A 25945-nucleotide genomic window follows, 5' to 3' on the forward strand; every position below is an offset into this window, starting at 1 on the left:
TTATTGAGCACAATTTTGAAGGCAATTTATGGGACTTTTGGTGCGCTGGTTGATGGGGGCCAACGATCATATAGTTATTCTGTTTTATATTTTAGACCTTTTTTTATTTCTTTTTGATTTTGGCAAATTTAAAATTGGTCCTCTTTGAATGGTTGTATGAATATGTACGAGTATACATATGCCACGCACTTGTATTTGAGCAGTTGTATGCAGAGAGTACCGAGTCAGACATCTCAGCTCTAATATGGTTCCGGCCTTTAGGAAAGGTATTGTTAAATTTTTTTTATATAGCATTAAAGAACTAAACTCCTCTTGTAGTCATTAACAAAATATACAAACAGTGAAAGAAGGTTGAAAGATAACAAACTACATGAACTGAGACTTGATCGTAAAGATGGACCCTGGTAATAATTTTCACATAGAAGCTATCATACTCATAGAGTTAAGCCATACTTATAACCCCTACCTAAATTGTTTATGATTGCGCGTCCCAGAACGTCCGGCAATATTTTTCGTGGTATTATCAGATATTTACGTTAATATTTGAATTAAAGATCTTTAGTTTTGCTATTATTAGATGAATTTATCAGTTGTTAACGGCATATTTCAGTTTAAGAAATAACGACTTCTTTCAAGTAGGCTACACACACATACAGTATATATATATATATATATATATATATATTATATATATATATATATATATATATATATATATATATATATATATATATATATATATATATATATATATATATATATATATATATATATATATATATATATACACATACATACATACATACATACATATACATATATCTATATAATATATATATATATAATATATTATATATATACAATATATATGTGTATATATGTTTTGGAGTTTAGATACCAGGTAATATCAGAGTCTTCAGGCCCTGCTGTATTGTTACAACGGCTGGACATATGGTTCAGACATTAATTATACGGAAAGCAAATAAGGATACGATACACCGCCCATCTCCTTTGGTTGTCTCCCTGATGCGGCTAAATGAGGAGAAATCACACGACTAAAACTTTTAGGCTCATGAAAACGGTTTTTTTTTTCGCTTTTTAGTCTTCTGTAAAAGAAAACTGTTGAGATGGCTATTTGTCTGTCCTCCCTCAGATCTTAAAAACTACTGAGGCTAGAGGGATGCAAATTGGTATGTTTATCATCCACCCTCCAATATCAAACATACCAAATTGCAGGCCTTCTGGCCTCAGTAGTTTTGATTTTATTTAATGTTAAAGTTAGCCATAATCTTGCGTCTGGCTGCGACTGCTATAGGTGCCAACAACACAGGCCACCACCGGGCTGTGGCTGAAAGTTTCATGGGCCACGGCTGAGAGTATCATACCGCATTATACGCTGTACGGAAAACTCATTTTGAGCCGACGAAACTTCGGCGCATTTTCTACCTGTTTTTATTGTTGAAGCTTTTTAAGTCCATTTGTAACTTGGATGTCATTGCATCGCTTCCGAGGCATTGCTGCAAGAAGTGTCTTTCAGGCGGTTGTTATCGTTTTATTCATGATGGAAACCCCTAAATGTCAATCGCTTATAATTTAATTACAAGTAGTACGTTTGAAAGTGCTCAGGCAGAATTACTTGAAAATTAACTTAAACTTGAATGCGTCGTTTTCTCTTTCCGGCACTTTTGCCACACCCTCTTCAGAGAATATTCTGGCTGTGGTAAGTTACTTAGGAAGTTGTATCTTGTACAGTATCATGTGGGTACTTGTCTGTCTCAGGTTTGCATTTAGTGCTCGTGATGGCCTATTTCGTGGTATACGGCATTCCACATTGAAACGATGTACATGACATTTATGTGGTGAGCTTGCCATATATATATATATATATATATATATATATATATATATATATATATATATATATATATATATATATATATATATATATATATATATATATATATATATATATATATATACATATACATAATACATATATATTATATATATATATATATATATATATATATATATATATATATATATATATATATATATTTATTTATTTCTGACTCACATCAGGATCGAACCCAGTTCTTTCAATTGAAAGACGAGACCGCTGCCAACCAAGCCACACAAGTCATAAAAGAAGTTGGGGAAAACATGCTGGTATGCAAGCAGTTAGCCTGCCCAGGTGAAGCCTTAGGTACAGCGGTACTCAGGTTCTAACTTCTTTTATGACTTGTGTGGCCTGGTTGGCAGCGGTCTCGTGTTTCAAGTGAAAGACCTGGGTTCGATCCTGATAGGAGTCAGAAATTTATTTTTGTTCCACACGTGATTGTGTGTTGATATATATATATATATATATATATATATATATATTATATATATATATATATATATATATATATATATATATATATATATATTATAAATATATTATTGTGTGTGTGGTTGTGTAATGTAGTGTAAAACAAAAACAAATGTTCAAAGTTCGAGTTATTCACAATATAAGCACAGCGCGTTTATGTGTAAAATGATTAAATCTCAGTATAAGGTTTGTATGTTCTTTTATGAACGTAATGTCTGCGCGCCCTGTACATTAACGTCATTTGCATTCGCTCGTTATGACTTGTGTGGCCTGGTTGGCAGCGGTCTCGTGTTTCAAGTGAAAGACCTGGGTTCGATCCTGATAGGAGTCAGAAATTTATTTTTGTTCCACACGTGATTGTGTGTTGATATATATATATATATATATATATATATATATATATATATATATATATATATATATATATATATATATATATATTATAAATATATTGTGTGTGTGTGGTTGTGTAATGTAGTGTAAAACAAAAACAAATGTTCAAAGTTCGAGTTATTCACAATATAAGCACAGCGCGTTTATGTGTAAAATGATTAAATCTCAGTATAAGGTTTGTATGTTCTTTTATGAACGTAATGTCTGCGCGCCCTGTACATTAACGTCATTTGCATTCGCTCGTTAGGGCAAGGTTATGAAAACTGTAACTTCGCTTTTATTTCCGATTCAGAATTTCAACTCTCTTTTTTTTTTCCTCACCCACTTCATTTATGGCCTAAATGAGCTGGATTTCTTTTTATCAAAGGCTTGGTCATAATTTTCTCGTAATGTTGGGAGGAAAAGTTTCCTAATTTTTTCAACAAAACTTTTATCAAACACTTTTTTAGAACAGTTTCCACTCTCTCTCTCTCTCTCTCTCTCTCTCTCTCTCTCTCTCTCTGGTGAACCTGACTTTTTTATCGGATTTGTTATACATGTTTCCTGTTTGGCTTTTAAATATTTTTTCCTGCTCTGTTTTTATTGACATATTATTATTCCTATGCATTTTATTTTTCATTGGAATATTTTCATATTTAATTCGAGCTTGCGAGTTTCTGGATAAAGTCTGTACCTAAAAGTTGAAGCAATGTAAAAGTTGGAGCGTATGAAATATTTCCATTTTCATCAGCAATGCGATGAAAGTTCATACGGTAATTGTGATCTTGATATGAATTGGAAATGCGTTGTGTCCTGATATTTTTTTACATTGTAACTTTTTAGTCTTGAAGTGATTGTCTTTATTATTGTCGCTTTCGTCGTTACCATTTTTAAATGTGCTTTACAGGTACGTTAATAATGTTTTATTAATGTATTAAAACTGTAGCTGTTATGCTTCAAAATGAACTGTCGTGGTTTCCTGTGCACACACCAGGACATAAATAAATTGTATATATTTTTTTATTAAATTTGTATGAATTTTATATTCACATATATGTTCATACATTATATTATTTGTCTTTGGAGATGCAGAATAGCAGGAAAAACGATTGTTTCAACTGTTAAAGGAAAAAAAAAACTTAATAGCATGTAATTTTCGGATCAATAAGGATGCTCTTAGCTTTGCAGACAAATAATATCATTTTTCTAGCAAAAATTCTCAATATAATGGTTTGTACGATATTGAAGTTAAATTATTTAATCTCTCTCTCTCTCTCTCTCTCTCTCTCTCTCTCTCTCTCTCTCTCTCTCTCTCTCTCTCTCTCCATGAGAACGATCAGAAGGAAGAAATGTGTGTGTGTGTGGATAACTCGAAAAAGCCAAAATAGGAGAAGATGGAGACTCGAGAAGACCCCCTTGATCCCTCGGTGGTGGCATCTTCCAGTTTTCCAGTTCCAGGCTGGATTTCCTGGATGGACCATTCCGCTGATCTCTCTTCCAGATCCCCTATAAAAATTTGGAGCAGCACTAAAACCAGATGAGAGGCTCTCCTTGGACCCAATCTAAAAACGCAGAAACATACAAATAAACAAACGGGACGGAGTTGGTATATATATATATATATATATATATATATATATATATATATATATATATATATATGTGTGTGTGTGTGTGTGTGTAATATATATATACTGTGTTATATATATATATATGTGTATATATATATTCATATATATACATATATATATTTCTTGTATACATGTATACGTATATGAATTTGTGTTTGCGTGTAAGTACTGAAGTACAGTATGTATGAATTTTTATCACATACACACGTCACTTTTATTACATTCACAAATATTAAGACAAAAATACTTGTATACATACTGCCAACGGAAGTAACATGACTGCTACACCGTTTGTGGTCCGTTTAGTGATGCTTATTAACATTGGGTCTGGACAGTACATGGATGGGTTACCAATATGTTATGCCAAACACTTTCGGCACATGTGTCCTTAAACAAATGTGGGGCCGTTAATCTCCCACCAACAATACATGCTGAAGCCTGGAAGGGGTGCTTTTTTGTTTGTTTGCTTAGAATATATTTTTGCTTTTATGCAATGAAAGACATGAAAAAGATTTTCAGTCGTATACTCATATGAAAACGTATATTGTGAACAAAATGGATGTAATGTATGTACGTATTATGTTAAAAGATCAGTGAGCATTAACCCTAAATTTTATTTTCCAGTGATTTGGAATTTCTGTTCGCATACAAAAGAAAAGGAGAACACAGCCAAACACTCTCTCTCTCTCTCTCTCTCTCTCCTCCCAGCCTCCGTGTGCGCTTCACCATACTTGGCAAGGGACATTCCCCCACCATACATTTTTCAATCCTGGTGGTTTCACTCTCTCCGACCGAGAAGCCCTTGGATTATTTGGAAGAGGGGTGAAAGAACCATGGAAGGATGGTTTACCTAATGTACAGTCTCTCTCTCTCTCTCTCTCTCTCTCTCTCTCTCTCTCTCTCTCTCTCTCTGTGTGTGTGTGTGTGGAAACTTGGTGGGACCACCTCCTCTAAATGGGCCATAGATGATATCTCGTATGTATATGAATATATGTATGTATGTATGTATGTGTGTATACACATGTATGTATATATATACATATGTGTATATATACATATATGTATGTATATATACATACATATATATGTATATATACAAACACATTTATATATATATATATATATATATATGTATGTATGTATGTATGTATGTATGTATGTATGTATGTATGTGTGTGTGCGTGTGGTTTGGCTTACTTATATGGTACGCGATGTAATACTGCGATCATAACTTGCGGGTCCTCGCGGCTGATGGATGGCCCACATCGGAAGGTATTTTAAGGATATATGGCCTGTTTTTTGGGGGGTTACTCGGAGAGAACAGATGTGGATGAATAACGGAGCTTATGGAGTATTTTTTTTTTTTTCCTAGCTTATGGCGTCTCTCCGTGTTTGGTTTTACGTCGGAATCTGCACTCAAGCTCCTGTCATTATTATTTATTATTATTATTATTATTATTATTATTATTATTATTATTATTATTTTGCTTGCACGATTCTTCCCTTAATTGTGCGTTACAAATGTGGTATCGTCATCTATGGTATAGTAATATGTTTTTGTTATGAAGACCAAAAAGAATTATTAAAAGATATGTTAGAAGACATGGAAGATGAAAATAATGAAGAAGTAAAAATGGAGAGTATCATGTTAATTTACTACTAAAACGAATGTTGCAATTATATTTCGAAATATTCCAAGTGAGGTTCATTTTTTATTTTAAAAAATAGATAATTGAGTCACAAGGAGATATACGTCTCTCAATCCAAATGCAGATTTAGAAGGAATTTAGAAATCTAACATAGCGATCTTTCTGAGTGAAAATAAGGATTAGAGGTATTTTAAATGAGAGCTCCATGGCGCCACCTATGTCACAACAACACTTCAGTCTACTGGTACGAAAAGAACGCACGCCTTTGTAGTAAAAACATTAGATAGTTCCCGATTTTTTGTAAGTATGCCCTGCCCCCACTTGAGTTTCAGTGCACCTAGGTCATCAGATTTCAATCCTTCCATTTGTTTAATTGTTATTGGCATTTAAATATAAAACAAACTGAGTTCCGCAAAACTTAGATGAATTGACCGTATTTTTTCTTTTACATTTTTCCTTTCTCTCTTGAGGAAATACGAACGGGTTCCCTGAATTACTTCAGCATATTACAGAAGTTTTTATTTGGTGCCATTGCTGTTTTCCTTCATCGTATTTCTTCCTCTTTGTTTGTATTTTTGTTTTTTTTTTTTTTTTTTTTTTTTTTTTTTTTTTTTTTTTTTGGTTTTACCTTCATTCACATTTATTCTTTCGCTGTATATTTTCTGATATTATATTAGTCAGCAAGTGAAAAATGAACGATTTGATATAAAGGCTTCAAGAGCGAAGCCTCGGAGAGGACTGCCATGTTGTTGGAGGAGAAGTGTAAGAGACGTGCAAGTTGCGCGCATACCGTGAGTGATAAAGCTCGATGGAGCAGTAGCAATAATATTAGTTGATGCGTATTTCTACAGTTCACTGCTTTTTCTCTGTTTCCTTTGCCAGTTACTGCATTGAATTACGTTTCACTTCCATATTTCGTCTCATTTGGTGCTTACAGTATTTTATTTTCCGTTCCTTGCCGTCCTTTGAGACCTGGGTACTGTTTTGTCATTGGTTCTCTTGGGGTCTCCTGCAGTTCCCTATTGTTTTTGGGGCGGAATCCGAAAGCGGTGAGTTGTGCTGGGCGCCTTTTAAACAACAGAGAAGATTTCCACAGATTTCATTCTTCCCGTTTTCCCTTTTTAAGTGGAAATATTCGTTTGTATGTTTGTGTGTTATAACTGGTAGCTTGGGAAACCCTTGCAATTATTTATTTGTATCTGGCCGCCGCCTCTGAAGCAACAACGGAGATTTCACAGGTGTTTACTTTCCCTTTCTCCTTTTGCCAGTGGAGGTGTTCGTGTGTTTGTTTGTTGCTTTACTCTATGTAAGTGAGAACTGTGCTCCTGATTTTATGAGAATATTATTAAGTGTTTGGATTTCCCTATATCCTCTTTTAAGTGGACATATAAGTGCATTTGCCGCTTTTCATCATTTAAGTGAAAATTCTGTTAAGTGATTTTATGAGTACATTAACAAGTATAGGTGTCATTGCCCCACCTTTTTCAGTGGAAATGTTCGTTTTTATCGCTACTTAAAAGTATGAAAGCTAGAGAGCTGTTTAATGATTTTGCGAGTGTTTATTTGCTTTCTGGAATTACTTTATTGTCTGCGAGTTGTAAACTCAACATTTGTGGCACGCTGTTCAATTTCAGTTTCATTTGAATGAGCTTGATCATGTAATATTTTTAAGTGGTTATCCGATTTGTAGGTAATGCCTTCAAAAATATTTCGAGATATTAATGCAAAAAATTTATGCACTGGTACATTGTTGTTGAGTTTAGCATATAAATGAGTTAGACATGCTTATTTAATGTAGGCACCTTTGTCCATCTAGAAAAATACCAATTCAGCTTCGTGACACAAGTTACTGGTCCTTTGAAATGTCACACTGCAGATTCGCAGGTGTAAATTATTTTTTGTTCATACAAACCAAATTACTTCCAGGATTCGTTTGTGAAAATTTAAGGAAAGTAATATCTCTCTCTCTCTCTCTCTCTCTCTCTCTCTCTCTCTCTCTCTCTCTCTCTCTCTCTCTCTCTCTCTAAGTGAATTTATAGAAAGTAATATACTCTCCCTCCAAGTGAATACTTTTTACATGAATTCTTATTCCAACACATTTTGTCCCGATCTCACCAGTTCCCTCACATCTTTTCCTTCCCCAATTGCTTTTCCTCTTCCTTTCACACCTTCTCCTCCACCCTCATTTCGTCTCGGGTTTTTCTTGTAGGAATGGTGGAGACATCGTTCTCCAGACATAAATCTATTTGGCTTTATACAAGTAATCCCACCAAACCTCTCCGTCTCAAATACGGAGTTTTGTTGCAAATTTCATTCTCTCTCTCTCTCTCTCTCTCTCTCTCTCTCTCTCTCTCTCTCTCTCTCTCTGTGTGTGTAATACGACCCCCGTTGACTGTCTATCGTTCCTCTCCCTTTAATATCTCTCAGCGTACCAGTCTATCGCGCTATTACACTGATCTTCCTCCTTTTATTCTGTTACACCTTTGTGGCGATGTGTTGGTATTCGCTTCGTATTTCTTAGTGGTCGTTTCTTCCCCCAGCTGCAAAGGAAAAGGATTCCTTGCCCAGGGCTCTAAATAAGGGGGCGAGTCTGCCTGCTTGTTTTTGGAGTTTATTCTGTTTATAGAATTTGATTCGTTGTCCTTTTATTTTATCTTGGAAATTGAATTATAAGCCGATGTTTTTCCTTCACTACTGATGTTTATTTCAGTTTTTTCATATTTTTATTTTTTAATATTTTTAACTGCTGCCTCCGTGTTGGTTTTGTGCATCTTTAATGTTGAGAAGCATCTAATCTATCTTTATATTTCTGTGCCTTTGGAGTCATTGTTTCGCTGTATGAATATAAAGTTGAAAGAGGCAACACTAAAAGTTATAGGGTCTTAACATTTTTTCTCATAGTCAGCAACCTATATTTATTTATGTAGGAATTTTCCTTCTTTTTGTAGATTTTTTGCACTCTTCGGTAATATGAAGGAGGATATTTTTTGCAGAAATGAATTGTCTATTGAAAAGTCTGTTAACATAGTATATCCCTTTCCTGTTGACTCAGGGTTTCTCTGCAATGCTTAAAGAATATTGGTGTACTTAGTCGTGGATTGACTTTAGCCTCCTACTCGCCTTACTCTCTTGCGTACAATGAATCTGCAACGTCGTCCGCCGTACTAAATAGCTCTAAGCTTACCTGTGTAGGTTTGGTCTGCCTGGAAAAGATTCTCTCTCTCTCTCTCTCTCTCTCTCTCTCTCTCTCTCTCTCTCTCTCTCTCTCTCTCTCTCTCTCTCTCTCAGTACATGGGTAGGGCAAGTATGTATTTTCGCTTTGCCCGATTATGGGCATCTTTCTGTATTCATTTTACTTTGGAGAAATAATAGGCCAAGATTGTTATGAAAAACAAATGTCCAAAATTTTGCATACCCGAGCACGTAAAGAAAATATGAAAAGAAGGAAGTAAGGAACGTATGTATGTATGTATGGCTGTGTATTATACGTATGTGAATGATTGTTTACACACACGCACACTCACACAGAAAATATGGACTATTTTATTAGGAAAGTGGCATCTCAAATCTGTAAAATACTTTTAAAAACATGACGGAGAAATTAGTATTTTATTATCCTGTAATGGATACAGAATTCATAAAAAAAAAGTCTACATAATTCCATCAATGACAACTCTTTAGAAAAGATAAATGTTTGCAAATCTTCTGTGGGACGTTAATACTTTAAAAATAGTCCAATATGCTGTAATAGAGTCCGTGTAGTTTTGCTTTCGTTTAATATCTACATTTGCGTCTCCAAAGATATTTCAGAAAGGGAATTACTCTTCCAGTGATTTTAGTGGAGTAATAAATGAAAATAATTTAAATATACTGTAATATATGTAACGTTTATTTCATTTAGTCTATAGTTTTATCTTCAAAAACTCCCCAGAAAAGGAAAATAAATGTGTGAATGCTCTGACAGATAAACTTTGTCCCTTTTGAGCAACAACCTTATCAGACCACTTTAACACGGGCACAAAGACTATTCAGAAGGGCGCTCTTGTCATGTTGAATAGCGTGTAGAACAGAAGAGCCGTCTAGAATAGTTTGTTGTCGCGGGGATCCCTTGGAACATTTCCCGAGTGCGCTGGATTCCCTGGCGATCGAGAAGAATGAGATCGTCGACAGTACTCCGACTGCGAATTCCATTTCACATTTTACTGGATCTGCAAATGTGAAAGTTATTCCGCAGACATGAAAGCTAGTCTTTCATTTTAACGGTTAAAGCGCGCACATATTTAAATTTATGTAAATACATAAACTTGGGGCTTTGGTTTAGAGGCAGTGATAGAAGGTTAGCTTGAGCATACGGCTATGGATAATGGTATACATAAAGAGTGTGGTTTTGTTTGTGTATTGCGGAGCTTAATTCTTTATATATAAAATGATTATCTTCGGTATCGATAATTGTATATACACTAGGTATCAAATTCTCTTCCTGCACGCATTTACTTCCCTCAGAATAAATAGGCATCTCACACATACACACACACAGACACACACCAACTGAGCCAGCACCTACCGTCAGCAGTCATTGGCCGAGGGTTTTGCATATGAAATATATTCCTCGGAAAAGTGAAGAGGGGACCTGTGGTTGTGGGGGAAGGGGACGTAGGAAAGGTAGGGACCTGGCCCGGGTGCTTTTCTCCCAGGTTCCCCTCATCCTTCCCCATTTGCGTCGGGGAAAACAAAGTGAGGAAAAGCATAACCGTAAAATAGAAGCTGTGGACGGAATTCCCGCTTCCAAAGGCACCCCCTCAGGGCGTGAGAAGTCCCAAGATTGGAAAAGCGTTAAGTAGAGTCATTCTTGCTGTTTTATTTGTCTGTTTTGGTTCGGCTAAGATGAAATGGGGAGCCAGCGCAGGTGGCGGATTTTCGGGTTTTCTTTTACGCAAAAATGACATTACACTTTTTTTTTTTTTTTGTGGGGGGCTATATCTTCACATTTTTCCGATTGTTATAGGAATTATCCAGTGACCGTAATTTTTCTGCGTAGTGTTTGCATTAGTAAGATTTTTTTTTTTTTTTGCTTTGTATGAGCTTTGAAATGAAAACACTATGCTGTATGTAATTCAGTCAGATTGTGGGTAACATTTGAATATATAAAAACTGTGAAAGCTCTCCTTTTAAACCACCATCGCATCTTCCACGTCGTAAGGTCGCAAAAATTTAAAAAAAAAAAAAAAAAAAAAAAAAATCTGAGAACGTCGTTGTTTTTCTTGTTTCTGGAGGCCTGTAAAAAAATGGTAAGAAATGTGCCATTCCAGTAGGGAGCACAGGTGTCTCTGACAGTTATTATTAATTATTTAGTCTTGAGAATGCGTCATAGCGAGCAGCCACAGTTTGAATATTTCGTCTTGTGCTGATTCTGTGATGCGAGAGGCATTCGTCATCTGAATAATTTTGTATTCCCTTCATAACTTCATGCCTTGAAATTGATTACAATTTTCCTGGCATTGCTTGATTATTGAACCTTCTTTCGCTGCTAGCAAGCTAAGTTAAGTTACATTTTATCGGCAGTGGCAGCAGTCATTTATTAAAAGGTGTTTTGTGTCTTTTTTTGTGTATGTGTATTCTTACGAGCAAATAATGCTGTTCTTAGAATAACAACTGTTTTGAAGTTAAAAATAGGTCACATTTAAAAAAATTATGTGTATATATATACAGTGTCTATATATATATATATATATATATATATATATATATATAGATATGTATGTGTATATATAATTTAAATTACCCTGTAATACCGCATTCACTTTATCTCAGGAATAACTAATCCCAAAGAGAATTACAAATAAGCGCATCCGCCGCAGGAGCGTATGCACTTAATTATAATTCCCTCTGTGAATAATTTATTCCCCAGATAAAATTAATTTGATGTTAAGGGGTCTTTATGGTTTAACATTTGATAGCACAAAGAAAGTCACTTGTGAATTGGTGACAAATTATATATATACGTATGTGTATATATATATATATATATATATATATATATATATATATATATATATATATATATATATATATTATATATGCAGGCTTTTTAGAAGGGGTAAACATACACATCATCTTATATATATATATATATATATATATATATATATATATATATATATATATATATATATATATATATAATATGTATATATATATATATGTGTGTATGTATATATAATATATACATATATATGTATATATAAGATAAAATGTGTATGTCTACCTCTTCCAAAAATGCTGCATGTAGACATCTGCAAATCAGCCGACAGAGCAATTTCTTATGAGGAATCTCCTGGTGCTCAGTATAGTTTCCAAGATGGTCGCCTCCCAAACCAAAATTTCAATTTAGTGATCGTCCGAACTGTACGCTTTCCGTGAATCTATGTAATCGGTGTGGCTGTGACTGTATGGAGTTACCTTTCGCATCTTATCTTACAAATGGCAATACTCACTAAGTACATGCATGGATCAGACCCTTCAAAAACCAGAAGAAGCCGGTTCCTAGTCTTTGTTTTATATTTGTAACTCCTGTGTTTCAAACCTTTTATGTAAAATGGGAATCGTGGCCTGTGATGTGATCATTAGTCAATTGCATCCTGAACCATGCTTAAAAATTCTTGGGTTTCTGTAGATGGTTTACTTTCTTTCACAACTGATTTAAGTTGAAAAAACTATTCAAAAGAAATGCCTCAGTTTGCATTGGTTTTTAACTCAGTGCTTTAGTTTATTTTTTTTTTAAGACGAAATATGTTCAAAAGTTATTTCGAAAAAAAACTCATAACTTTCAGTTTGTTCGAGAATTATTTCAAAGGCAATAAAAGTTATAATTTACCTTTAATTCTGATTTATCATTACTTTTACACTGAAGTAGCTACATGCCACTTAAACGAACAGATTAGTAAAAAGACTAAACATAAATCGCGAATCTCTTGAGCTCATTCCTTATCCAAAAGATAACCTTACATGAGGAACCAATAATGTTATATTTATCCTCGTACTGTCTGCCTGCTTAAGAAAAATCTGTGCGTATGCCTGCTTGACCGGTGGCTAAATGGTTGTGACGATCAACTACTTCAAATACATCTAGGTCCGAATCCCAGACGAAAGGGGGAAGAATGTGGCAAGTATTTTTTTTTTTTTTTTGTAACACATTGTGCGTCCAGATGAAAAAGGGGATTGTGACGAGCAACCTCATTCAGAAATACAACCTGAGAGTTGGAAAGGAAAACGTAGGTTATTGCTGGTATAAAGCACGATGTCAATTAGTTTTCTTTTGATAAGAGAGAGAGAGAGAGAGAGAGAGAGAGAGAGAGAGAGAGAGAGAGAGAGAGAGAGAGAGAGAGAGAATCTCTGACCCTTCATTATTTTGCTGTGTTATTTATGTACAGTAGTTCCGAGGAGGCTGGGCTAAAAATAGTCTGGTGTGCAAAGCTTCCTCCAACCTTTTTCTTGCAACCCAAAATATGAACGTGTACCAGAAAAAAAAATCCTTTTTACAAAGGATGTCGTGTAAGTTGTTCATGAATATATGACTCTCTCTCTCTCTCTCTCTCTCTCTCTCTCTCTCTCTCTCTCTCTCTCTCTCTCTCTCTCTCTCTCTCTCTCACATACTAAAGGTATTAGCACTCAAATCGTAATGTGCAGATCTTCATGCATTCTGTGAATTGCGTACTTAGTAGGAGTCGTGTAAACTGGTCTTTCGTCAGAAAATTTTGAAACTGTCGGTAAAACCATATACTTATTGTTTTCTGACTTCCACCTTAATTTTTTTTTTTTTCACAAAACGCATTGTCTGTTATATTGAATGGCCGTGTGGAAATAAGATTGATTAGTGCAGTCATCGCATAGCTCTTGTGCATAGAAAACGAGTTGAGCGTTGTTTTTGACAAATTAAGCTGTACACCCGTGCAGCCAGTTTGCAGTGGTTCAAAAATGCAAGTCGCTTTGTTAAAAAAAAAAAAAAAGTCCTAATGACGTTACACGAAGGCTTCATATGATTCTGTTGTAATGAATGTTTATTTTAATTTATGCTCTAATACTTTTGCGAATCGTCTGTAGTGCTTTGTATTCCAGTTCGTAAAAGATTTTTAGTAATAAATTTTTTTGTAACATGTCCTCGTTGCGTTAATAGTTTTTCTGCTTGTTCAGAACAACTTTCTTAGAAACTTCACCTTAATATTATGTCTTATGTTTACCATACATTCATTTCCACAAAGTGCAAATCAAAAATGAAACTGGAGGTAAAAGATTGCGATACAAGGACATGTAGCAATGCCCTGTCACATCCTGCTCCCATATAAGCAGTTCCTCCGTTTTATGCCATCCCCTTGAACACCTGTAAAGCGTAAGAAGCTCGCCGCAATTTCATCTAAAATTTTAATGAGAAAGAGATGGAGATTAGGCCCGGCGCTGCCTCGAATTTCTAATAACCGTATGGGAGGCCTAGGCTGAGAGATAGAGAGAGAGGCACTAGAAGTGTTATTACTAGGCCTTAATGAATAAATTTGGGATGGATTAAAAGATTCATAATGGGGGTTAAATGCTAATGAATCTTTTAACGTGGTTTGGAGTCCGGGTAATGGATCGAGTTTTACATATTCACGTTTGAATGTGTAAACATTTATATATGCTTATTTCAAGGGATATTGCATTTTTATCGTATCATTGACTGTCAAATTGCTACTCTGGAAATATTTTCGAGTCATCGATTATTTTCAAAACTTATATAAATTTATCTGTTTTTCACCCTGAATTTCATCGTGTTTAACTTTACCCAACAAGACAGGATAACAAAATATGCGATCTTGAGAAATTCCTTTACCTTTGTTGATTTCTTAGAAATCAGATTGCGACTTTAACTTTCAAAGACCTTTTTTATTTAAAGTATCAGTGTTGACCTGGTTTTTGAATGTCGGTGACTTTCGTATATGGCTGGTTTTCGCCGAGTTCCAGTTATTTTTCAAAATCAACTTATGCCAGTAGCGGTATTCTTGTAAGGTATGGTTTCTGAGAGAAACTGAGCTGGCGATACTGATAGCTTACTTATTCTGTAGTTGCTGAATTGAGGAGGAAATCTTGTGCACGACGCTTTTTGAGATTCAGCACTGGAAAGTAAAGTACCTTTCGTTTTTTCCATTTACAGTTTATATCCGAAAAATCATAAGCTCTCAGATACGTGAAAGCATACACACAAACACACACACGTCTAACTCACAATGTGTACATTCTCTCTCTCTCTCTCTCTCTCTCTCTCTCTCTCTCTCTCTCTCTCTCTGGTCTCTCTCTGGTACTGTCTTTATAGTAAATGGCGGTGACGATGGTCGCCAATGGAAGTTCCTTGGCTTGATAGAGTTAAGAAGTTTCCTGGAGTTGACTTAATCGCTTAAGATGTCCCCCTTACCCTCTCTCTCTCTCTCTCTCTCTCTCTCTCTCTCTCTCTCTCTCTCTCTCATTCGAGAACAGAAGAAGGATTAAGGCTGGAGAAAGAAGACTCTCCCATCCGAGTGAGGAAGTCCAGGAGAATCCTAATAGAAGAGAGAATCGGAAGGAGGGGGGGGGGGCGACCTTGGGAGCGCCGGGGGTCGTGGCTCTCGGGGAAGGGGTCTGGTGTAAAGAAAAGACCCGTGGATCTTGGGTTTTTATTTTCTCCGGGTTTAACCATTGGACTAGCAAATAGTTTCCGTTTGCAGTCTTTCTTGCGCCTTTACAATTCCTATGCTAATGGCCGGCTCTTCTAATGTCACACATTTTTTCAACCACCCTGCGCATCTCCCGCAGTAGACGGGAGGATTATTCGAGCATGTCATTTCGTGGGGATGTTCTGGGCTTTATGCAGCAAAGGTTTGTAATTGAATGTGTTCGTGTGTGTGTGTGTTTATATCTCGAAGGATATATATATATATATATATATATATATATATATATATATATATATATATATATATATATATATATATATATATATATATATATATATATATATATATATATACTAACAAATATATGTATATATATATATTTCTTTTACTAACAAGACCTCATTCTAACTGGATGGTATCTAGTGGGGTTATTTATTCAAAAAAGTTACAAGTTTTCTAGGACGTGCCTGGTCGTTGTACGTATACTTGAGAATGAGGACTTTTTGTCCTATAAAGCTTGTAGCTTTTTTGAATAAATAACTCCACTAGATACCATCCAGTTTGAATGAGGTCCTGTTAGTAATGGTACTAATGCACAGAACAATTGTGTATGTGATAAAAAAATATATATATATATATATATATATATATATATATATATATATATATATATATATATATATATATATATATATATATATATATATACACACACACATATGATTAACGTGCAAATGTGTATGTAGTCATGCTTATACGGTAAAAAGCGTGTACATATTGTGTTTATATTCTTATCATATATTTATTCACTGACTTCTTTTTTAATATATGTCTGTTTGGGAAGCAGGTTTTCTTATACACACACATTATTAAAGACGAATGCAAAATGTGCAGAAATAAGCTTCTTCCCTCATTTTTCTATTTCTCACACAGATCTTTCTTCAGTTCGTAGGTTAAGAGTACTGCTGTAAAAATACTTACTTTTAACCTAATAGCTGAAGAAAGATCTTTTGTGTGAGAGATGTAAAAATTAAGCCAGAAGCTTTTATTGACACATTTTGCGTTTTTACTAATGGTCTAGATGCGGAAACCCTCACGTACATCTCTGATCCCATTCAGTGCCTTGCGGACAACAACAATTCCGAGCGATTATTTTGTAAATTCGGTCGACATTTCCGTCCGGACAATATTCAAATCGCTGGCGTTCCCTGGTGACTGGGCGAGAGAGAGAGAGAGAGAGAGAGAGAGAGAGAGAGAGAGAGAGAGAGAGAGAGGTGTTTGTTAGTTTAAAATCATGCCTTAATCCGTTTGGCTTAATTGCTGCCTTTGGACTGTATTTTGCACCACGGATTAAATGCAGACGCAGGCACGGTCGTTCGTTTGTTCGCTGTTTAATTTGCTTGCTGAGCTGTTCGACGGGCACAGGCCATTCGGCCTTCATTTGTTTCCTATTATGGTGCCCAGTGCGTTGTTTCTTATGTGATACCCGGTGTTTAATTTCATACGGCCAAGGTTACTATTTCTATTTCTGATTTTGTGGTGCCTTTTTTCTGTTTCTGTTGTGGTGAACACTGCCATCTTCATGTCTGAATTTGTGACGTCTCGTTCTTGTTTCGCGCACCGTCTCACTTACTTTTAAGATACTTATAACTTTGTGTCTTCGTTTTCGGGTGCTGTTTCTTTGTTCTTGGTTTACATTTCTTATTAGTGTGATTATTTTTTTTCACGTCCTTTATTTTTTGTAATCATGTGTTATCCATGACTATGATATGTGGTTTTTATATTATTATTATTATTATTATTATTATTATTATTATTATTATTATTATTATTATTATTGTTTCATTTGTGGCAGAAATCTTACTTTCATCAGAGCTATTATTAATAGCAATAATTGTCACTTTCTGTTTCGTGACGATATATATATATATATATATATATATATATATATATATATATATATATATATATATATATATATATATATATATGTATATATATATATATATATATATTATGTATATGTGTGTGTGTGTTATTTCTGTCACAAAACAGAGGAAAAGGGACAATTATTATTGCCAATAGCCTTGATAACAATAAGAATTCTGATGTCACAACCGGAGCAATAATAATAAAAAATCACCCATCACGGTATTGGATAACATAAAATTAGAAACAAGTGATGGATGTCAATATATATATATATATATATATATATATATATATATATATATATATATATATATATATATATATATATATATATATATATATAATATATATATATATATATATATATATAATGTATATGAAAAACGCAGTTCTCACATAACCAAAAGTTATTTAGAACTACCACAGGATAACAGAATTTTTGGTTACCAGATGAAAAAAAATTATTTCCTTATGAATTGTCTATACTCATTGTTTTTCCTTTTCTTTCCAGGGACCTTGCCAACAACGCCATCGGTAGCCTGAACGCCTCCCAGGTGCACGGACTGCATAAGCTGCAACGTCTGTAAGTCAACATTTTCTATACATTATTGATCGTCTGAACACACTGTGCTTGCAAGGTTCTGAGTTCGGGGGAACATTCACTGGCGCGATGCAGAGCTCTATTTATGCATTTGCAAGGCTATTCAGTTCCTGGAAACTCTGTGGTAGAGCCAGTTTATGCGAGGACTTACGGCGCATGTTAGCATTGTAGACGCTACACGAGGTTAAGGATAGCCTTGGAGGCATTTATTACCAATACTTATGGAAGAACGCATTCACAGACAATACACGCAGTTATTAAGCAGTTATTCACAAGTTATAAACACTGGAATTCGGGATCTTGAAAGCGTTCTCACATTGTGCGTATTCAAAGGATTCTTCCCCGAAGCATATATGCAATACTTATGCAGTTCCAGCTTTTTGGAAGCATTTGCATGCAATATATGAGGAATAAAAGGATGTGAGGCGTATCCACAATCTAACACAAACCCTTCTGGCCTTCGAAAGTGTTCATAACGTAAATTTTTTTTTCTTTTAGGTTATTGCAATCTGTATACTCTCAGTGTAGACGCTGGCTGTGGGGCGGGGGAGGGGGGGCGAAGGGGTGGATCCATTTTTGTCAGCCGAGTAAGCCTATCGTTATTGTTGCTGGATCAGATGCACTCCTTTTTTTTTTTAATCGTCCACACCCGTACACATGGGATTTGAGCCAGTTGAAAACATGGCACACATGACATGCATAGAACTTAGTTTTATCTGTTTTATTATCATTGAGTGTTTTAAATAAAGCCTGATGATTATGGCACAAAGGTACAGTAGGTATTATTAGCAGTTTACAAACAATAAAGAGCTTTGCAGATGTCGTAATGACAGCGAGAGCATTTGCATATTTAATGCTGTCAAAGTATTACTTTGAAAACTCATGCATGCAGCGAGTACATTCTTTAGTTGGAGATGATACGATATTGTCCACTAACCCACAGAGTAAACGTATCGTTATTAGAAGCATTCAGAAATGTACGCGCTGTTTTGAAGATCGTTATTAATGTGTATCGTTTTGACAGTAGTCACTGATGTGCTGCGTGTGACGTGTTTTTAATTGTTATCAACTGATCACACAGACAGTTTTTAATAATTTCATTGGTTAACATTCTGTGATAAAACAACTTACAAGGATTTGTTGAAAGATCTCACGCTGTCAGCGAGATCTGCTTGACATGATAGTTTTTGTATATGTAGTCAAAGTAGTCAAGGTGTAAATTATGTATACACATATATATACATATATATATATATATGTATATGTGTATGTATATATGTACTTTTGTATTTATAGATATATCAGATAGAATTGATAGACAGTGTTTGAGGGTGTTGAGAATGCATGGTATAGTAGATAATTCACTGAGTTACTAAAAATTTTTACAGTGGAAGTGAAAGAATGATTCAAGAAGAAAAACGGCCCAGGAGTTGTTGCCACATTCATACTTTCCCTGGAAAGGGCTCGAACACGCACATCTATCTATCTATCTATCTATCTATATAGATATATATGTATATATATACATATACACATACATATATATACACACATAAGTATATTGTATGTGTATACACACACACGCGCGCAGGGAATTGAATGCAGATTGAAAGAGTAATGAAGGAAAGGATCTCAGAGTAGAGGAGGTAAATGGGGTGATGATGTCTGGAGTGAATACAGCCGTGGAGTGAGCATTCCGAAGATCTTGCTGATTGTTATAGATGTACGAGAGAGAGAGGCAGGGCTGAATGTTGCAAGAGTGGAACAGTTAGTGTAACTTTACGATGCTCGTGGAAATGACTATTGAGAACATAAGGAGGACAGTTTAGAGGTTTAAGAATGGAAAGACACCAGAAGTGATGTGTTTACGAGAAAGATGGTATGGTACAATGTCAGTGATGTGACTGAGTGGCTGCTCAGGGTTTGTAAGGTACGTCTGGATGAGGGAAATGTTCGGAAGGTTTGGGTAAAAACGATAATTGTGTTTGTATAAAGTTACAGTTGATTAAGGAGACTGAGAATTATTGAAACACATACTGTATGGAAGGATTTGGTGACAGAAGAATTAACAGAAGTACTTAGATCAGAAGTTATAAAGTGTAATGAAACAGTGTTTGTTGCATACATGGACTTAGAAAAGCTTACGATAGAATTGATAGAAAGTCAATGGGAGGAAGTTGAGGATGTATGCTCAAGAAGATGAGTTCGTGAGAGCAATTAAATGTTATTATGGTAGACGTGTTTAGTCTTTTAGAATATGTAGATGCAAAAGGAACTGACGTGTAGAAGCGGATACGAAGATGTGTTTGTTATGGCTCCATGGCTGTTTTATATCTGTATTGATGGAGATTTGGTGATGCGAGAAGAGAGAGGAATGTAGATATAAATGCAAATTTCTGAGATAAGGAAGTGAGTCGTGAACGAGGTGTAGAATGACCGATATTTACTTATAGAGCAATCAATAACTGGGTAAAGTGAAGAAAAACAACGGAGACTAGTGAAAAAAAATCTGATAGTGTTTCAAAAACAAAAAATTTAATGCATTTGTAAGCAAGGGTAATCACTCTGGACAATGGGAAATCAGGTGAATGTTTAAGTTGAAAGTGGTTGATTTTTAAAAATATTTGAGAATACATGGATGATGGCTGGATGATGGAGGCGAAACAGAGGTGGAACAAGGAAGGTAAGAGGAAGCGTGCAGAAGACTGGTAAGAGAGCATGAAGGGATCTTTGGCCTAACTCTCCGACATGAAAGTAGAGTGTGCAGGTTAAATACAGGAAAAAATAGTTGAGTCACAGATGTGAAGCAGGGAAGGTATCAGGGTTTGTGTGTGAAAGACTGACAAGAGACTTTGTGTAAAGAAACCAAAGTGAGAGAATGTATGAGGGGATTGTTTAGCCAGCCCGTCTTCATGAAATTGAAGTTCAAGAGTTGGTTATTAATTAAAAAAGAAAGGTGAGAAATGTTGACGGGAATTGTTTGCTTAGTATATGCGGCATAAGAAAGGGAAGGGTGAGAGATGAGATGTGTAGGAGAGGTAAAATCGTTATCGTGGGTAAAAGGTGTTCTGAGGTGGTTTGGTCATGTGAAAAAAAGAGGACAATAAGTTGAATAAAAGAACGAACAGTTTGAAAGTGTTAGGAGGAAGGGTGAGTGAAAGACTTAGAAAGCACTGGATAGTCAGCATGGAAGAGGCATTGGAAAGGCAGGACCTGAATATCCAGGTAGCAACGTGTGTTTTGAATGGGGTGCTTTGTCGTCGTACCAATCATTTTCCCACAGGGTGTAATTGCAATACCTATAATTATAAGTATGTATTTAGATTTAGAATGTAAAACAGAGAATGACACATTGAAATGTTAAACCGCACCTGCATGCTCGATATTCACATTCTTTCAAGTGTGACAGCTAGGTGTTACATTCATCTCCCCTTCGTCACCCATCTGTCTTTGTCTCTCTTCCCTATTCGAATTTATAGCCCTTCCTTTCATTAATAAATCCTCCTGACTTTGCACGTCTGTTTATACATTCTTTCATCATTTATCCGCCCTGCAGTTGTCTATCTACCTTTCCTCCATCAATTTGTTTCTTTCTTCTATGGCGCCACCCGCCACTCTCACATCCGCTTGTTTCACTTCCCTCTGTTTTGTTTATGAACATTTGCACCCCTTTTATTCGTCCTCAGTATTCCTGTGCATTTATTAACCATTTTTCCATCCTTCCGACTTTCCCTTTGGTCATCTTTGCTTCTTTGCAGCGATCTGTTTTATCGTTCGTATAGTTGTTTTCCAATTCCCACTATTTCCATTGGTTCATCTTTCTTCATTTGTCTCATGCGTCGTTTTCAATCGTTTCTTTTTCCTTTCTCTTCATTTTAACTATATCTCATCCCTTTTGAATACATCCAGTCATTTTAAGATATTTTCCCAACTGCATGGAGAATCGAAGCACTATCATGTCAAGTTCCGAGTCTTTGTTTTTGTTTTCTTTTGGGTAAAATGTCAGGCTACATCTTTTACTGGGTTATTTTCATTTGGAGGAGGTGGGGTCAAGCGTTTTTGTTACTTGTTTGTTTGTCTTTCTTCCACAGGAAAATTGGCCGAAACCCACTAGCGAGATTGCACGAGGGCATTCAAGACGAATTGGAAAGTCTGAAGCTTTTGTAAGTCTCCTCTGGTTTTTGTTCTCACTTTCATATGCTAACATGGATTATTTATTTGTGTGAAGTAATTTTAACTTTTTTAATTTTTTAAAATGAATTATATTTAAGGTCTATATATATATATATATATATATATATATATATATATATATATATATATATATATATATATATATATATATATATATACTGTATATATATATATATACACACACACATATATAGACTACATATTTATATATATATTTTTTTTTCTTGAAAGTGTATGTTTGTAGCCGTTTGATTCTTTAAAAGTTTAATATGCTTGCACAGCTGTGTGTTTCGAAGTATGTTTGCAGCCATGCATGCATTTGTGTGTTATGAAATATTGATGGTTATGCTTGAAAGTTATTTAAAAATGAAAGGAGTTGAGATTTTTTGCAATTTAATTCACTCTCAATGTACTCGGAGTTTTCCTAATATACTTTCAAGAGAACACCGTCCCAACTTTAAAGTTTGTTTTCCTCTGGGGTCAGTTGCTTTTGAGAGCAGCGGAATGTTGCCGCATTTTTGGCGCATTTTCACCAGTTCTCCTTTCAGTGACCAAATATTTTAAAGATTTAAAGTAGGAACAAGAATAATAGTACATGACCGTACTTCAGATATTCATTAATGCTTTGTCACCAATTGCAGTTGTCAAGTGGCGGATGGCCTCAGTAAAAGATCCCATTATTCTTCCATCGTCCGTTTACTTTGAGATTATGTCGTTGTAGTTTGTGTCCTCTTTCGAGGTCTGTGAATCTGACAAGAATACTACTTTCCAACTAAAAGTTAGCTCATTTTCTTCTTGGTTTTAACTACAAAACTCAGAGGTCCTTACGAGACAGTATCTATAAATTTCCGTGATATACGTTTTCTTCCTACAAATTGTGACTCTCTCTCTCTCTCTCTCTCTCTCTCTCTCTCTCTCTCTCTCTCTCTCTCTCTCTCTCTCTCTCTCTCTCTCTCTCTCCAAGAGATTAACGCAGGGTATCACATAACACATTAATGGAATTTGTGATTAAAATGCAGTGATAATAAGTATAATAATTATATATCTACAAGCACGCAAGCTTTTCATCTCACAAGATTTTCTTCTGCCGTATTTATTTAGTTTAAAGGAATTTAATCAGTAATTTCATCTGTTACCGATATTTTGTTTTACTATTTTTTCTCTAGATATATACTATATATATATATATATATATATATATATATATATATATATATAGAGAGAGAGAGAGAGAGAGAGAGAGAGAGAGAGAGAGAGAGAGAGAGAGAGAGAGAGAGAGAGAGAGAGAGAGAGAGAGAGAGAGAGGAAGCAGAAAATGCTACATTTGCTTTTTCTTCAACATGTAGGAGAATCTTGAAAGAGAATGAAGAAGTGAGAAAAACCAGACCCCAAAATTAAAGAGGCCTCGAGTTCATTTACTTTTAATTTCACTAATCTTTGATATCAGAGGAGATTTGCCGAATCTGAGTGGGCGTTGTAAAAGTGTTGATTAAACCCACGTGGAATGGGAGGAACGGAGGTAAAGGAAGAAGTGCGAATTGAAAACAGAAGAAAAGGTGTGGTAGCCACGTAGGTGGGAAGAAAAGAGGACACTGGAAGAACGAAGGAAGGCATTCTTGTTAAAAAGAAACGATGATACGTATAAAAAAAATAAACATAGGAGACGTAATTAAGGAGAAATCTGGAAAGCAAAAATAAAGACTGATGCTGAGGTGTGGGCCGTAAAAAAATAGCTAATTATGGCGTGAGAGCAGTGAAGTAAAAACATTTTGCTTCGGCTGCCGGGGCGCACATATTACGTCTGCAACAAGTCGTCAGAAAAAATTGCTGCTTTTTGAAGCAATGATGAAAATATATTGTTTTGGTTTGAAAGAGGAAAAAAAATATCAAGTGCGTGAAATGCAGGCTGTTGATTATTCGTCAGAATTAAGGAGGAAAATTTTTTTTATGTTATGACCAATTGCAAAAAGGAATTTTCATGATCATACACGAAAATTGAAAAGAGGTCAGAATTATTTTTCACTGAGGTGTTTGAAAGACAAAGTGAATTATTTTTCAGCATAAAATAACAAGAATTATAATTACGTTATACACTGAGGGAAAATAATTGAGTATAATCCTGTGAAGTCAGGAAGTACATTTATTATCACAATAAGGCAGGAATCACTGATTTGATATTAATTTATTGAGAGCAAAAAATGGTGAAAATATGTGTCGGCTGGAAAGTGAGGGCATTTATATTTTCAGTCAGGCTTTATTTTCTTTGAATAATATTTATGTTTTTGAGCGATGAATTAACATGTAGTTTTGCTGGAGCAAAAAAATGTTTTTACAAATTGTCCAAATTAGCTGAGCGCGGTACGAAAAAAAAAAAATACTTGACGTCTGCGATTGGTGGCTGTTTTTATCTGTAAAGTTTTTCTGTGAAAAGGTGTACATTAATATGTAAATGTTTCAGGAATTAAAGGTTATCTCGTGATAAAATAGCGAATGTTAAATTGTTGTGGCCGTTGCAGAGGAAGTGGTTAGAATTATCACTGGAGCATAGATTAAAATCAGATGAGGTTTATTCCTCTCCCAGCGATCAATATAAGCTGTATCGATTGCATCATCATATTGGAACATCTTTTCATGTTGATGTTCAGAAGTTATTTTGTAATGATTTTTAGAATTCATGTCGCCATAATGTTTAGGATTATTTCGTGTTGACATTTAAAAATATTCCACGTCGTTCAGCATGAGTGGTGATGCATAAGCAACCTTTTAAATGTTGCAATATCAAAATGTGCAGACAAAGAATGCGTTGTTTCTGATCTAATTATAGTTTTCATGTAGTTAGATAAAAAAAAATAATTTCAGTAGGGAGTCAATTATTGTTTGACAATCTTAAAACTTTTCGTTCTGAAATGAAAAAACCGTGTTGAAAAAGGTTATCTCACGAGAGAGCTAGTAAAATTGTAGCTGAAAGTTCTTGGTGTGAAAAATATTGCATGTGGTGCCTCCTCTACAGTCATTTTAAAAATCTCTCGTGCAACGGGGATGAGAATTACTGCGCAGTAACTCCGAGTGAAACTCGCCGCTTCTGTAATGGGAGTAAGAAATATTTCTGCAACATACGCTGAAATTGCTGTCATGCTCAAGGAGTCCTTATTCACGTTTGCTACGAGAAGCAGATACGGTTTCATGCTCGACAATGACTGTAATGTTGCCTCTTCTGCAAGCTCTCAGTAGTATTTTCCCCGGAAATTCATATCTTCCATCACAAGGATGAAAATTGTTTTGGCTACATCTGATAAGAATTATGACTTACCACAACGATATAAAATTTTCCATCCACGAAAGAAGGTTCTGATTACAGCCCCACCTCGGCCACAAGGAGTAAGAATCATTGGTGTTGTAAACGGAGGAAGAATTTCAATTTTTTCAACGGGGAATTTAATATTTTTGTTGGATTTGGAGAGCGAGGATTGAGAAACTCTGCGGGATATGCAACCCGGATTTTAGTAACTTGTATA

The 25945-nt window shown here is 35.1% G+C and overlaps 1 protein-coding gene across 5 annotated transcripts in view; it reads left to right on the plus strand.

Moving 5' to 3' along the window:
* Remo (Remoulade) overlaps nucleotides 1–25945 on the plus strand; it is a 502829-nt gene that overhangs the window by 432241 nt on the left and 44643 nt on the right. For all 5 annotated transcript variants that reach the window (XM_067091346.1, XM_067091350.1, XM_067091348.1 and 2 more), the window contains 2 exons: nucleotides 18147–18218; nucleotides 22328–22399. In XM_067091346.1, the coding sequence (XP_066947447.1) occupies nucleotides 18147–18218; nucleotides 22328–22399 (144 nt within the window). The remainder of the gene's footprint in view (nucleotides 1–18146; nucleotides 18219–22327; nucleotides 22400–25945) is intronic.

This window comes from Macrobrachium rosenbergii, chromosome 48 (assembly GCF_040412425.1).
Source record: "Macrobrachium rosenbergii isolate ZJJX-2024 chromosome 48, ASM4041242v1, whole genome shotgun sequence".
Lineage (NCBI taxonomy): Eukaryota > Metazoa > Arthropoda > Malacostraca > Decapoda > Palaemonidae > Macrobrachium > Macrobrachium rosenbergii.